Source organism: Equus asinus, chromosome 3 (assembly GCF_041296235.1).
Source record: "Equus asinus isolate D_3611 breed Donkey chromosome 3, EquAss-T2T_v2, whole genome shotgun sequence".
NCBI classification, from domain to species: Eukaryota; Metazoa; Chordata; class Mammalia; order Perissodactyla; family Equidae; genus Equus; species Equus asinus.
The window spans coordinates 87007139-87022505 of NC_091792.1; the positions used below are offsets into that span (position 1 = coordinate 87007139).

Consider the following 15367-nt stretch of genomic DNA (forward strand, 5'->3'; position numbering starts at 1 on the left):
ACAATAAAACCTGATTAATTTTTAGTTCATACTCCACTAATTTAGAATGTATGATTATTCAGACAGGAAGGAAGCTAAGATTTATCTTCACTAAGTCAAGCTTTTCCTTATAAATGGTACCAATCAATTTTGCATTTAAGGTGGTAGAAAGGACTCCTTAGACAACTTTGGAAAACAATCTGTTTGAAAGAATACATTAACATGCAAGAATCCTTATGCAAATGAGAAGTCATTTTTATTTGTGTATTAAAGCAGATCCTCTCAGGATTCGCTCTAGGCATCAGTTAGCCTGTCTAGTTACAGAAAGTCTAGAATGGTCCTTCTTTAAAACTGTCCAGCAAATCAAATCATTCAGCAAATTGGGATTGTTTTCCATTTTAATTTGCGAAGCTTTGGTGAATATGGTTTATTTAAAAATTTTTTAAAATTTTTATTTAAAAAATTTTCACCTTTTCTGCTCAGTGGAAATAGGATAAGTGAATCAAGTAGTTCATTTTAACTTCAGATTTTCTCTGATAGTTTATAAATCCCATAATTTTTGATGAAAATAAGGCACATGTCACTTTAAAAGAGAAATTATGTGTAACTCTGCAATTATTCTTTCAGATCTCTGGAAAAATTCTAATATGGCCCTGGAGTTAAGCTGACTCAAGGAGAAAAATCAAATTCTAGAGAATTCCATGGAGTAGATTTGTTAAGCTTCGAGCCATCAAAGAGCTAAAAACATATCATCACTTCTATAGGTCTACATGCCGATAGAGGGAAGTAGCCACTTCTATGGTGAAGAGAGAATTCTGATTATTTAACTGTAGTATTGGATTTTTTAGGCTGACTCTTAGAGATACAAGTTATTTACCTATAACTTAAACAACTAATTGAAATGAGATGATAAGCATCTTTGTGAACCGGTCAAGGGAATCACAGCCTTTAAAAATTCATTGAATTAAAGTCTATCCTGAGATTTGGGAGAATTTCAAAGCTCATACAGCACAGGAAATCGTCAGTCTTTCAAACAGTATAGTCTCCTCTTCATTTATCTGGGATGCCCTAAAATGGAAATCGGTATTGGTCTTACCGATTTTTACGTTTCACAGATTTATGTTCACTCTTCAGGGAAAGAAGAAACCAGGACCACCCCCAACACATGCTCTCCTTCCCTGTGGTTATCCTCCCTGGGATACAGCCTGCTTGTTGGCTCAACACAGTGCCCAAGCTCTCAATCAAGTACCTCTTTTGATGGGACCCGGGAGCCTTTCCTCTTGTTCCACCACGTCTCCAGCATGGCTATAAAGCAGGAGAGGACAATTCCAGCAGCCAGGATACAAAAAACCCCTGCAAAGCTCTTTATGTCCAGGGCGCCTCCTTTCTGCTTTGTGTCAACTGAGGAGTACAGGTCACACTGGCCATTCTTCGGCCACCATTTGTGCTTCAGGATGTCCATGTCACCGTTCTGCTGAAGCTCCAGGATCCTTGGGGTAAAGAACAGAACCATGTGTTACTTCACACTAGTTATTGCCTCAGTCCACAACACGTCCATTTGTAACCCCACCTCTGAAGGATGGTGACTGTCGAGGGGAAATGAATATCTAGATTAGCCTGCACTAGGAACACTAGGACACTCAAGACGTTATTGCTTTGATCCTATAGACAGAGGTGTGCCACGGTGCTTTCCTCCCTCCCTTCTGGCATCCCTTCCTTCCTCCGAGCCTCTTTCCCTCCCTCTCTTCTTTCCTCTTTGTTTTTGGTTTCATCCTGTAATCTTAAATATCCCCCCCTGGTTTGTTGCAATGTGTTTTCACAATTACATTTCAGAGGCACTGTTTTTATGTGGTTTCAAGCTGCTACAGTTGTGTCTTCCTTCCCCACACGCAGAATGATGCTCCGGATCGTAATGCTTTTATGAAGAACGTTTTGCTGCTTAGAGCAAGATGCTGGCATAATGTCACCCAGCATATGCTGCACACAAAGAAATTCAATTAGAAAGACTTCTATTATTTAACACAGTGCAGGAGAAAGCCTTGGGACAAGTTCGAAGTTGATAAAATACATCATTTTTGATTTTTCACACAACTGATCTAGTTTCCCTTTTAATGCCAAAGGGGAAATAATCTTACCTTGGAGAACAAGAGGAAAAGTTGACCAGAGGCCTTCAGAAGTAGTTAAATTCAAATAAGAAATACCCTTCTTCTTCTTCTTTTTCTTCTTCTTTTTGTCCCCCAGAATCTGGGGGTAGCTGCAAAGACTGCAGCTTTTTAAGTGTGACTTTCATAGAGGTTTTATTTTCAATTCCAAATACTCTTTAGGCTCTACCCCAGACCTGCCGGGCTCTGGCCCTCCTCCAGCTGTGCCCCTGCTCACAGGGCAAGAACGGTCAGGGCCAAGGCCAAGAGCCTGTCCAGAGTACTCAGCATCCTCAGAGTGCCCTAGAATTTCCTGCCCAACCGCTCAGAGTGCTCCTCCGGGACTTGTGAAGGCCTGCTCCCCGGTATTTCCTCCCGAGAGCAGGTCTCACTGCCGCGGGTGCACAGAGGTCTACAGGGTGGTGTCTGGAGAGTGTGGACAGGGCTCGAGGTGCAAGCTCAGGTGTGCTCGCCTTTGTGTGGGAGACTCTTCATCGTGCAGGCCAGAGCTGGAGGTAGGAGAGAGGGCCCAAGGCAGGTGCAGGACTCCTAGTCACAAATTAGACTCAGCCTGGGCTTCCTGGGGTCTTGAAGGTGTATTTGTCAAGATAAGAGGATAGAACATATTTTATCCAATAGTATTTAGCTTGACTTAGAATTTTTACATAGTTAGACTTAGAATATGTGGACCCACATTTGTACTCTTGCTCTGGCTCTTGGATTATTTGGGAAGAGACTGCCTAAAACTTTAGAGAGAAGAACTAATCCTACCTGGAAGGAGTAAATTGCTCAGTGTCATCATGTGTTTTTACATTTCCAGCTGTTTCATCTCATCCATGTGTCTATAAGAACGAGCTCAATGATAACGTGGGCAGTGTGCAACATTGAACTTGAGTTAGACGAGAGTTAGACCAGTCCTGTGGCCTGTGATGGAGAGCTGGTCTAGTCCGTATCGGCTACCTTAGGCGACTCCCTCAGCCTCAGCCCAGCGCCCCTTGCTGACACTCTGGGAACCTCCCGCACAACCTGGACCTCTCCTTTCTTATGAAATAGATCTGTCTAAGCTTCTGTTGCTTCAGGGTATTGCTCAAAAATGTCAATTAATTTGATTAATTGGATTTACTAAAATGATTCTGAATGTTAATGGCTTCATTTCACCCTTATTCCAGCCTCTAACGCAGACAAAGTCATTTGCATTTCCCGAATTTCCAAAAGTGTATTCCATGGGACACTAGTGCTTAGGGGGCTTCTGCAAGAAAAGGGTCCTATGGGCATTAACTTTGCGAAATACTCTCATGAAAATTTACAAAGAATTCAGCCTATGAAAGGCTCTAAGAAGACCTGCAGAAGAGAAGACTTGTATGATTTTGTTTAATTCAGCATTTCCCAAGTTTATCTGACTTCCATTCCCGTCTTCCTCATTTTCCTCCCCCAATAACATATATTAATAACCCATGGAGCTACAGTGTGGAGGAATGCACTTGAGAACTAGTGCCTTGATCCCAAAGGGCACTCCTTGTGGGAGTTTGCAGCCCTGTGTTAGGTGCCACGGGCGTCTGTGATCGCAGCCTCAGAGCTGCTGGCTCGGCCTATCCATGAATCGCATTCAGTTGATGCTGGCAACCCCTGTAGGTATTTGCTTACCTAGAGACCTAGGGAGTCAGGGCCCCACGGAATATCGTGAAGGAAAAGTTAGTCATCTCAAAAAACACAGTTCTTTTTAAATTGGAATTTCTCGGTAGGTGTAGAAATAAAAGGAAATGACAGCAGCATTTGCTTAATGAGAATCTATCTGGGCACAAAATGAGCTCCCAATTTCCCCCCTCCAATTCCCGCCACACCATGTTGGTCAGTGTCTGTGGAAGGAGAAGAGTTTTCCTTCCTAGCATGTAGCATTTATAATTGTTTGCAATTACTTGATTACTGCCCGTTCCCCTTTCTAGAATGTGTCCTCACCATCTTCCACACTGCCTAACACAGAGCAGGCACACATTCATTGACTGAATATGCTCAACAGTCTGGGGTAAATGGACCCCGCCCTTAGATTCTACTTTTTTCTTACCATTGATTCTATTTTCTATTTTATTTCCTCCTATTCATCTATCCTTTCAATAAATATTTAAAGAGTGATTTCATGCCAAGCATTTCCTTGGGTACAAAATTTACATTAAACTACAACTTCACATTCAGCCAGAATGGCCTGGGCAACCCTCAAATTGTTTCTTTTTACTGCCCTCAATTTATGTCAATTTATTCTTTCATTCATCCACATATTCATTTAGAAACTGGTTATTGCCTCCTCTTTCTCCTCAGTGGTACCTGGTTTCACTCACAGTGTGTCCTTATCATTTCTACACCTGGAAAATACATAATTTGCTTTTAAAAATAATCATTGAAGTATACATATTCTATGTCACTAATTCTGATTCTAATAGGAATAAAGGGCCTTGAGTCCAAGGAATTTATTTAATTGTAGAAGTTTTACGTTCAGTAAGCTGAGTGGTAGGAGTTCCTGAGGGGAAAAAGGGAAGAGACTTCACTACGTGCCTCAAGCATCACCACACCACGAAGATCTCTTTAGATGGTTGATCTCACCAAGCGCAGGGGCCTGAACCTTTGCAGGGAGACCCCATCTTTCGGATATACAGAACAGTTGGGCCACAGGACCCCTCAGTCAAGCTCACAACAGACTGCAGGGTTACAGGCTGGCATGGGATAGAGAGGTTGGAAGCAAATGAAAGCGTTCTCTAAGTCCAGAGTTCTGCCACAAATTCTTGCTACAGAATCTAATGCTCCTGGAAATTCCATCAGAAAGGTCACACTACAGCCTCCTTTTATTATATAACAAATTCCTACATAAGGATTAGATAAAGTTTAGCAAAATCTAATGCACTGCCTTAAAGACTAATGGGATGAATCCTTACAATAAATGAGGAGACATTTTCTTTTCAAAAGTTCAAAAGCACTGCACCTTTAAATGAGACTTAAAAATCACACTTAAAGGAAAGATTTTCCTTTAAATTATAAGCAACACTGATTGTGTGTGTGTGTGTGTGTGTGTGCATAACAATGCAAGAATCTAGTTGCAAAATTCTTAATAAGTGCAAAGAAAATTTTCAGTTCCATGGAATGTTTTTGGTATATGTGCAATTTCCACAAGATGGCAGTCTTTGCTCACAGAGAGCAGAGTTAACTAGTGGGTTTGAAACGCGTAAAGTATAAACCTGGCACTGCGAACACTTAAACTATTAGAAACAAAGTTGGATATTAGACTGTGATGAACAACTGGATGAGTGAAACCTCTTCTTGGAGTGTGGTCAGAAGAATTCCTGCAATTTTTACCGCAGAGTAAAATTAAGTGTTAATGCGGTGGGAATGAATGACGCCAGAAATAAAAGCATCCTGCTGGTTGCTTGGCATGTAGTAGGGTACCACAACTCAAAAGCTGGAATTATTGTTGTCAGTATGTGTGACAACCATCCTTTCTTTGGACCTGTTCTGGTATAGACTTCTTAATGGAGAGTTTTATTCCCAGATGAATCAGGGAACGATTGATTCCGAAAGTCTGAAAGTATTAAAACATTTGTAATCTCATTGAACAGAAACATCTTAGAAGTCCATAAAACCTAGCTTCAACTTGAAGATGGCTAATAGATCAATCTCGAATGCATTAAATTCTTTATTGGTGTAAATGAGCAAATTTCAGGGGAAAGGAGTAGGGAAGCGAAAGATCCTTCTTTCATATTCAAATAAAAATATTCAACAGGTTTGAGGTGCTCCTCTTGAAAAGCTTTTTACTTACTTTGAAGATAACAGCCTCATTTGTGTGATAAAATTGCACTAATTATTGATCACTTACCATCCTTAATCACTACTCTAGAAACTGATTTTCAAATTAATTTATTTATAACAAAACAGGTTGCTGAAAGATGGATGCAAATTTCTCATCCTGCCTAGGCAACTTTGATTTTGCCTTTGAATCCTGGAGCAGTCTCCAGGTTCCTTTCTAATTTTGTTAATTTTCTTATCCTTAGGTAAATTCCTGCAGAGCTGTAAAAAAAGATGCTCGTTATCTGAGGAAAACAACGCCTGATTTTTTAGTTGTTTCTGCTGGGACAGAATTTACAGTAATTGGAGATTTTTAAAAAAATAAGTGCAGAAATTCTTTTTTCAGCCCACGTATGTAGGAACTCCTGTGACTCTGTTGCCATTGGATTTCCCCCCATGTTCACAGAAGTATCAACGACTAGAATAGAAAAGGCGAAACGTCATTATTCTCTCCACGTTCCCCTCAACCCATTCTAGGGATGAGGAAACCGAACCACATAGATTGATAATTTCCCCAAATTGTCACATTCAACACACAAAACACAACTTATATACCACACCGGGGTAATCAGAGGCTCTTTGCAGCCAGAGGTGAAAAGCCGAGGGCTCAGCCACCGCAGGCCCTGCCTTGGCTGTCTGGAGGGCTGGAAGGATCAATATTTTAGTAATATCCCAGCACATCATCTAAGACACATGTGTCGGGATGCACTGTTGTAGAGATTAAATGATTTTTTCAATGACTAACAGAGAGTAAAGGGCTGAGCTGGGGCCAGAACTCAGGTCTGCCTGCCCACACCTTTCCCACGGCCACCTACACAGCTTCGAACGTGTAACCAGGAGAGCTCTCTCTCTTAGTTTCAGAGATTTGTTAGACTCTGAGTAAAATTTTCATCAATATGTTTCCTCTAAACCAAACAATATAATTGTAGCGTGATTGCAAATTTATTCATACTACAATTTGGGTGTGCAAAGAAAATGCAGCTTGTCTCTATAACTTAATTGGTCTTCCTCATGAGGACTGGGCCCACGGAGCAATGGGAACCGAACTAAAATTAGCTCAATATGATTTAAAATTTAATCTGATCTAATAATTTAACATGTCTCTAGCTTTAGCTCAATTTACTTCAGAGAATTACTCAATCCTACCGATTCCCGCCCGTTTCCCTTGCTCTTTTCCAAGATGGCATCAGGATTTATGGAGGACGGCAGTATATCCCCTATGCTGGTGTTTGGGGAAGGAGCTGCTGGCCTCTTGTTGGTCCTCGGATTTGCTCTGGCCGCTCTCCTTTGAGGTGCAAAGGGCCTGGGTCCAGTCCTTAGACATGAATTGGTGACTAAAGTCGGCAGAGGCTTTAAGTCTGCTAACGCTGACTAACGTCCTGCTCAGCAACTTTAGGGGTGGTGGGCACCTCCCTGCTGACCCGGCCATTGGGGTGCTGTACACCTTTCTCAGCCTCTGCCATGTTGTTCATCCAGCCTCTAACTATTCTGTATCCCTTCCGACACTACTTTGGAGTCGTCTTGTCACTCACTGTGGAGGGTCCCCAGTATGGTCCACGTACTCTAACTCAGCATTCACACCACATGGGAGAAAGAGAGGCCTGGGAATGAAGATTGAAGCTTTGCTTTTTCCTGACCATGCAGCTCTGGATTCTCAACCATCTGAGGTCTTCTCTGTTGTACAGAGCCTGGAGAGCCCATGGAACTCCCTCAGAGATCCTAATGGGAAGGGAAGCATTGGGCCCTTTACTCTTGTGTGCATTTCAGTCTAACTAATGCCCCTCCATTTGCCCATCTCCCATCCTCTGCCCTCTGCTGGAATCCTCTGGCCAGAGAAGTGCAGCTTTCCTTTTCTCTCCTTGATATCCTTCCCACACCCCAGGCTTTCAGACTTCTTGTCAGATTGAAAGGGAATTTTAGCTACATAATAATAGATACTCTGTGATCTGAGACCTTCAGGCATTTCTTCATCTTGGAAGTATCAAAGCAACTTGGAGCTAGGGATTGGTGAGGAGGAAAGTATATTATTTTAAGATCTCAAAAAAATTTATCTGTTACATACTTATGAGTTTTATGAAACCAAAATTAAAAAGATACTTGGGATAAAGTCTCATCACTTATTAATGTTTAATGTCACTTATCACTCAGAAAGAAATTTGGGAATAAATGAAAAAAAGTATTTTTTGACACACTGAGTGGATCTATTTTGGCCCAAAACCCCACATTTTTAAAGTCATTTGCTGGGTTCTCACAAGATTTTCCTCTCCATGGTTACTGAGAAAGAATTAATAATAGCATGCAGAAGACTTGCAGAAAAATGTCATGTCAATAGGTTTTTCATCCATTCATCATTTCTTTCCTTCTGGTCTTGGAAAGCGTAGGCAAACTTGGATTGAAACAAAAGCGCTCATCAAAGATTCAGGTTTAGCTCTCAGCTAAGGGGAGTGGCGCTCTGATGGGCATTTCTCATATCACTATTTGAACATCAGAGCTGTAAAAACAAATTCTATCAAATTCCTGTGAATCAAGCATCAGTCAATTTTTTTCTTAAGCAAAAATCTCTTAATGACCAGTTAGTAGTATTAGATCCAACAAATAAATCAATAAATGTGATTTATTGATCACATCAAATACCTCAGTAACACCAAATAGCCTAAGGGAGACTATGAGAAGCCATTTCCTTTGTTTAAACTGGACTTTTAACCAGTTCCTCCAGATAATTGAGCCAAATACCAGTTGCTTAAATCCAATCCACTAAGATTGCCTGAAATCAAACAGGTGAATATGACATTTCAAATAAGTTCACAAATATCATCTTTTAGACCAGGAGTCAGCAAACTTTTTGTATTAAGGGCAAGATAGTCAGTAATTCAGACTTTGTGGGCCATATGGTCCCTGTTGTAGCCGCTCAACTCTGCCTTTGGAGTTACAAAAACAAGCCCGAGCGAGATTAGGCCTGCCTGCTATGGTTCCTGACCTGTTTTAGAACCCCACAGCAAAACCTCTGCGAAGTCAATAAGTTCCCTTTCCAATGATCAAGATGTTGAAGTTCAGAGGGCTTAAATGTCTCGGCCAAAGTCACATCATTAAAAAGTATCAGAGTCTGTTTTCAAACTAGAGATTTTGACTCCTTTTCCAGTGCTTCGGCTATGTATTAATATATAATAATTAATATTTAGAAATGTCTATTATTACGTGTGTGACTTTGAATGAGTACAGAGTGATCACGTGTTGATTTTGTATTTGATCATGGTGAGAAAGAATTTGATGTACACACTGCATGTTAACAATGGCCGTATAATCATTCAAGTGAATTTTGAATTTCCTTGGTTTTCTGATTATCCTGGAATATACATCTGAACATTTATCCTGAGATTGGGACCACTCATGTTCCAAAAGAGTGACTGCCGTACATATTCGAGATCAGGTGGTATTTGTGGCCTGACGTCTGTATTTGCTGAATCATTGTCTAGGCTATGGAAGCTTTATCTTGAAATCAAATGGATATAGACAGATATCATACTACTAAAAGAAATTCCAGGGAAGTGACTGTGATTTACTAAGAATGGTTAAGACAATCGACTGAAGCAGAAAAGGTGGTGTCTCTTTTAATCAAAAGATATAGAAATGGTTTTTAATTATGTGTGACTAGAAGTACTGTAAACTAATTAGAAGTTTTTCAGGGTTGGTAAAGATTATTATAGACGATTAATGAGAATGACAGCTTATTAGGACTGGACGGGATCTGGGAGATGAGATCATATTTAGCTCCTGCCCAGTGAGGTGAAGTAACCTGCCCGGCTCCCCATGCCAGGGGCGATCCACCAGGGCTGGATTTAACTATAAGCCCAGCTACTGTTGACTGCCCCACATCAGGGACCTGTGTAAACAGAGACATTTCCTGCATTGCTTCAAACCTGATATCTCACTTTCAAATTTGAAAAAGATAACCTGATAAAATCTTTAATTGGTCAGATCTGGTTTTCTTATTAACAAAACGGTGTCCATGTCCTCGTGTAATAAGTAATGTCTTCCCAAGGCACCCAATTTTCTCTGTATGGGAAAAAACTGTAAACTCTATCCGGACATCCTATTTTCCAAAGAAATAACAATAATAAATGCATGTATAAGGCTGCAAAGTGTATAAAGCACTCATCAAACACATTGCATATAATTTGATTTACTGCTTAAAAAACCTTGTGAGGGAGGAATCTTATTGACTGACTGAGTGAGTGATTGATTGCCCCCTCCTCCTCACTCCTTCTTCCTGTAAAGGGCTTTAAGAAGGCTGATGTTATTAAGTTCTCATTTTAAAGCTGAGGAGACTGAGGCCAAGAGTTGAGGAAAATTTACCAAGGCCACAAGGCTGGTGAACGATCCAGCCAGCTCTCAAACCCAGGTCTTCTGGCTTCTGTGCTTTTTTTGAATACACCCTCAAGATCTTTACTATCCCTATAAAAAACCCAGTATAAGTGGAAGCTGCCGTTTTCTTTCTTGCTGCTTTCTTAACTGGGGATTAGACTATTCAAGTTCCTTGGGTAACATGTATTCCATTGTATCCATTTACAAACATTACACTTCATGTAGCACATCCTGATGTCCCCAGAGAGCCATATGAATATCTCATGAGCTCATTAATCTTTTTGCGATTAGAGTAAACGTCAGATGAATTCATTATCTTGAGGCACTTAGGGGACTTTGTCAATGTTATCAAAACAAGGCAGTGTGTTCAAAATAAGGAAGTGGTGTTCCAAAACCTTATCCTTACTCAGTGTAAGTCAATGTATTGTGAAATTTCAATCTATATCATGCAGACTTCCATAGCTATCCCAATGAAATTTTTCCCTAAACAATAGCCCATAAAAAGTACAATATTTATTAAATAACACCACTATTTTGAAAGCTGTGCATTATTTAATCTTTAACACTTAATTTTTAGGTTCAAATATTGAGGACATTTTTGTTGGCTCAAGAGTCATCATGCTTTATAGAGATGTTATCTGGTTGAAGATGAACCTTAACGTTGAAACATACGGTGCCCATCCAAACCGCTCTCTAGGTTAGAGCCATCTCCTTCCACCACAAGTCTTGCAGCTGCCTAAGAGGGCAAAATCACCCTCGTTCACAGAGAAGCAATTGCTTGAAAAATCAAATTAGCAACATGACGGATCTCAAGACTTTGGTGACTAGTGAACTTTAATTATTATATATTTTATGTGTTTATGCTGACAGTAAAAGTCAAGCACTCATTATAGAAATGGCAGACATGATCTTTCATAAAATGAGTGCTGGGCGGCAAATGAATAGATAATCAGGATAATGAACGCCAGCCAGAAAGATGCTGGAGAGCTGCAAAGACCCCGGCAATGGCTCCCACTGAGACAGAGGGCATAATTGCAATTGGAAAGAGAACACTTTTGGTGATCTTTTAAAATGTCAGCTTCATCCTTAAGCTCAGTGTGATATTTGGGTTATAGGGTAAAGGGGAAAATTCTGTCATTCTGCGGGGAGAAACTGGCAGGGATCATTTCTGCTTCCAATCACTCTTCAGGCTGTACAACATCTTCTTGTGCAGACCTTTTGAATGCACGTTTATGAAAAGGGTCATAAAGTCAAACTTATTTTGCTTAGTGTATTATACACACTTTATGAATATTTTCATATCTCTGAGTCTGACCACCAAACCTTAAAATAATTGGGATCTTGAAGTGTGTGCTGTGTATAAATGGATAAAGACTGTGATATATATCTTTGGCACAGCGTCAGCAGAGAGAAGATGATGGAGAAAAAAACTTTTGAATGAACAAACATTCTCATGACCATTTTCATAAACACTGAACTTTTTATAAGTTGAATGACAATTTAAATATATGGAAGGAATTCATTATTTCTAAGAGCTGTTATAGTAGTAGATACTTTAATAACGGGAATTTTTTTACGATACAAATAACATCTCCTAACTTAGAGACTGCATATTGATATATACTTAAAAAATAACTCAGGGCATATTTGTATTAAAGTTGGTGGATAAATGCAGTATAATTAATTAAAATTCTCAGGCAAGAGTTAAATCATTGATAAGGAAAAGTCTAAAGGATTTTAAAAACTTATAGTTTAACTTTTAAGTGTATTATATTGTATTTAACATTATTCCAACTCTACTGGAAAAGTGTTTTAAATTTTTTAGCAAAGAGCATTAAGACAGTAACATAACGTAGAGTTTTCTCAAAGTGACGAGAGCCATAGAAAAACAATCAGTCTCTTTATTTTAGACATTCTAAAAAGTGAATTCTACTTTCCAACTTCTTTCCATCATGAATCTGAACATGCTATGATGTTTCTATAAATGGGGAAAAAAAACCCAAAACTGGTTTTCGACAATTATCTGCAATTACGCTACTGTGTAATTCCACTGCAGTGTGATTATGTGTTCTGAAAGGGGCAGCGTAATGAAAGGCACTGTGCAAAAGGGTCACCAAACCTTGGTTTTGGAATGATGGGCAGTTTAGGGACAACTTTTTAGAGCAAGTGTTGTGTGAGGGGCCTCATTATGAATCTACCTTGCTGGCCCCTTGATCTAGGACTTCCAGCCTTCAGAACCGTGAGAAATAAACTCTTGTGGTTTAAGGAACCTAGTCTGTGGAATTTTGTGATTGCAGCCCAAGTGGACTAAGACACATGGATTGTGCAACATACAGCACAGCAGCAAGTGTCACGATTTCAGAGTGTGGCTGCCACTTAGAAGTGACCTTCCTATTCAGGACTTTTCCAATTCTGGAATTTCTCTACTGACTTTCTTCTTCCTCCCTCTGAATTGTGTTAGAACTGATCTTAGACTCAGAGCCTACAGAATTTCTGCTCTTCTTCTCTCTATCAATATTTAAGATGTTTTTAAAAACCGGGATACATACAAATATAATATCTTTCCTTTTGAAAATACCACTTTGCAATTTGCAAAGCATTTCTATTGTCATTATCTTGTTTCCATTACACAGTCCACGAATTAAAACAAGTCCTCTACTTTATCATATACTTTAACGAGCACAGTCTTCATTTATAAATTTCTGTTAATTTAACTCCTGTGACGTGAAATTTCTGTATTTGGGATGTAATAGACATGTAACAAACATTTGCTAATAAAAATTAATTGTGTAAACAAGAGTGTAGGAAGGACATTTAAACTACTTGAGAAACAAAATTGTTTTTAAGCATTTCACATGTGATAACCTGATATGACAAAACTAATAAACTACGTAACGTAAACTGATTACAAATCATTATTTAACGCAAAATCTCCTTTATTTTGAATGCCAATAGCTAGCTTCGCTTTACTTGTCAGGAGTCAATCTCCATTAAAAGTGTAACATCATCAGATGTGTAGCATTTGTTTTTAGGCTAATACTAAACACCCACTCTTTGGGCATATGTTAATAAGTAGGAACACAAATTTTAAGTAGAATACCTGGATTCCTTAAGTCATTTCAGGAATAACTCTTATTTGGAATAGAAATATTGGCTGTCTTTTTTTATGAGGCAGCAAACTGAGATGCTCTGATACAAATGGTTATTTATAAAAAGTTACATAATGTGTATAAAGGAGCAGGGAGACTCATCTCAATCCACAAAGAAAGGATAATTGATGTGCTACTGCGCGCCGTCACAGTTTAGTTTTCCCATGCATGGGAGATATGCTGGGAATTAGTCTATTCCATCTTCTTAATGAGACTTATCTATTACCTCAGATAACGTATCTATTTTCTTCAGCAAGCAGGACTAACTGCTTACTGGAGTGAAGTTTTCAGCAGTTGTTAGAAAGAAAATTTACCAACAGATATAAAGGGAATAGTGCATCTTTCCCTGTGTCTGTGTGTTGAGATAAAATGAAATGGCGTGGATATGCTGCTGTTAGGAAAGGAATGTTGACTCCCCGGGTTCCGGGGCATGCTCAGGAGCTCTGCTTTTTTCCATGATAATAGCAAGAGCTATATGTGCTGCAATGTTTACTCACTTGATGATATTAGGGGAGGCTTCAAAAACTCAGAGAAGAGGCTTGATATAAATTGAGTGTCATTCAGCCCTGATAGCAATTGTCAGAGGGACTGTGTGGCTCATCTCTTTATTCAGAAATAGGTCGTGTAACACCATATATGTGTATGTACAAAATGGAGGCATTTACAAAGTCTCCTATTTCTCTACTTTACTCCAAACCTGAAATAATCCATCTTTCATATCTGTTCCAAATCTTGGTGAATTAGAAATGAAACGAACCTAGCTAAGTGGGGATCTGAAATATTTATAAAAGCCTTGATAAATAATTGTGGAAGTGCAATTTACCCATAGTTGGATGGCTAGTTATATTTTTCAGTAACTAAATTGCTCAGAGTATTGGTAAATTGCGAAGAATCTTTACCTTATATATGGTGGTAAGAAATACTGGATACCAGGCTCTGTTTGTTTCTAGATGAGTAAAAAGGACAAAACCCTCCAATAAAAGGAATGCCGAGGTAAAACTCAACCTCTATAGATCACCTCTATTATATATAATGCAGGTAATGGCATTTCATGGACGGTAAACAGGCATACTACCATAGCAAGGGCAATGTGAGAAACAGATCTACAATGTAGATATCAATACCCTTGTTGGCTTATTTTCGAGGAGTGGCTACACTCTAAGAGACTGTAGTGAATGTGATTTGAAGTGATTTTCCTGTAGTTGTAATGGAAAAAAAGACTTATGCTCTTATCTGGTTCCTGCAGTAAGGCATGACCTTCAACATGAATCAGAGAAAGTTAAAATATAAGAATTGCTTCTAGGGCTGGCCCATTGCATAGTGGTTAAGTTTGTGTGCCCTGCTTCAGTGGCCTGGGGTTCACCGGTTTGGATCCTGGACGTGGATCTACACACCACTCATCAAGCAATGCTGTGGTGGTGTCCCACACAGAAAACAGAGGAAGACTGACACAGATGTTAGCTCAGTAACAATCTTCCTCAAGCAAAAAGAGGAAGATTGGCAACAGATGTTAGCTCAGGGCCAATCTTCCTCATCCCTGCCCCCCGCAAAAAAGAAAAGAATTGCTTCCAATTGCTTCTAGATTCCTTGTTACATTAATAGCCAAATTACCTCTCAGTGAGTCACAATGATGGTCCACAGAGCTCTGGAGATACCCCAGGATCTTCCATATATAAGAATTGGTCTAAGATGCAAGAACAAGATAAATTGGTATTGGGCTGCATATCTTAGGTAGAGTACGGGAGAAAGAGGAAAGAGGAAGTTACTGCTTAATGTCCCTAATCATAGGCTGAGATCACTGGGCAGAGTTCTTAGGTTTCTGAAGTTTTTTTTTTTTACATTTGGATTTTATTTTCTTTCAGCTCTGGGCAAAGGCTGCCTGTAGGCATGCAGATGAGAAATGTGGCA

At 39.5% G+C, this 15367-nt stretch overlaps 1 protein-coding gene across 3 annotated transcripts in view; it reads right to left on the minus strand.

The window, feature by feature from the left end:
• GRID2 (glutamate ionotropic receptor delta type subunit 2) overlaps window positions 1-15367 on the minus strand; it is a 1392659-nt gene that overhangs the window by 36350 nt on the left and 1340942 nt on the right. For all 3 annotated transcript variants that reach the window (XM_070505363.1, XM_070505362.1, XM_014838689.3), the window contains exon 15: window positions 1229-1469. In XM_070505363.1, coding sequence (XP_070361464.1) covers window positions 1229-1469 — 241 coding nt within the window. The remainder of the gene's footprint in view (window positions 1-1228; window positions 1470-15367) is intronic.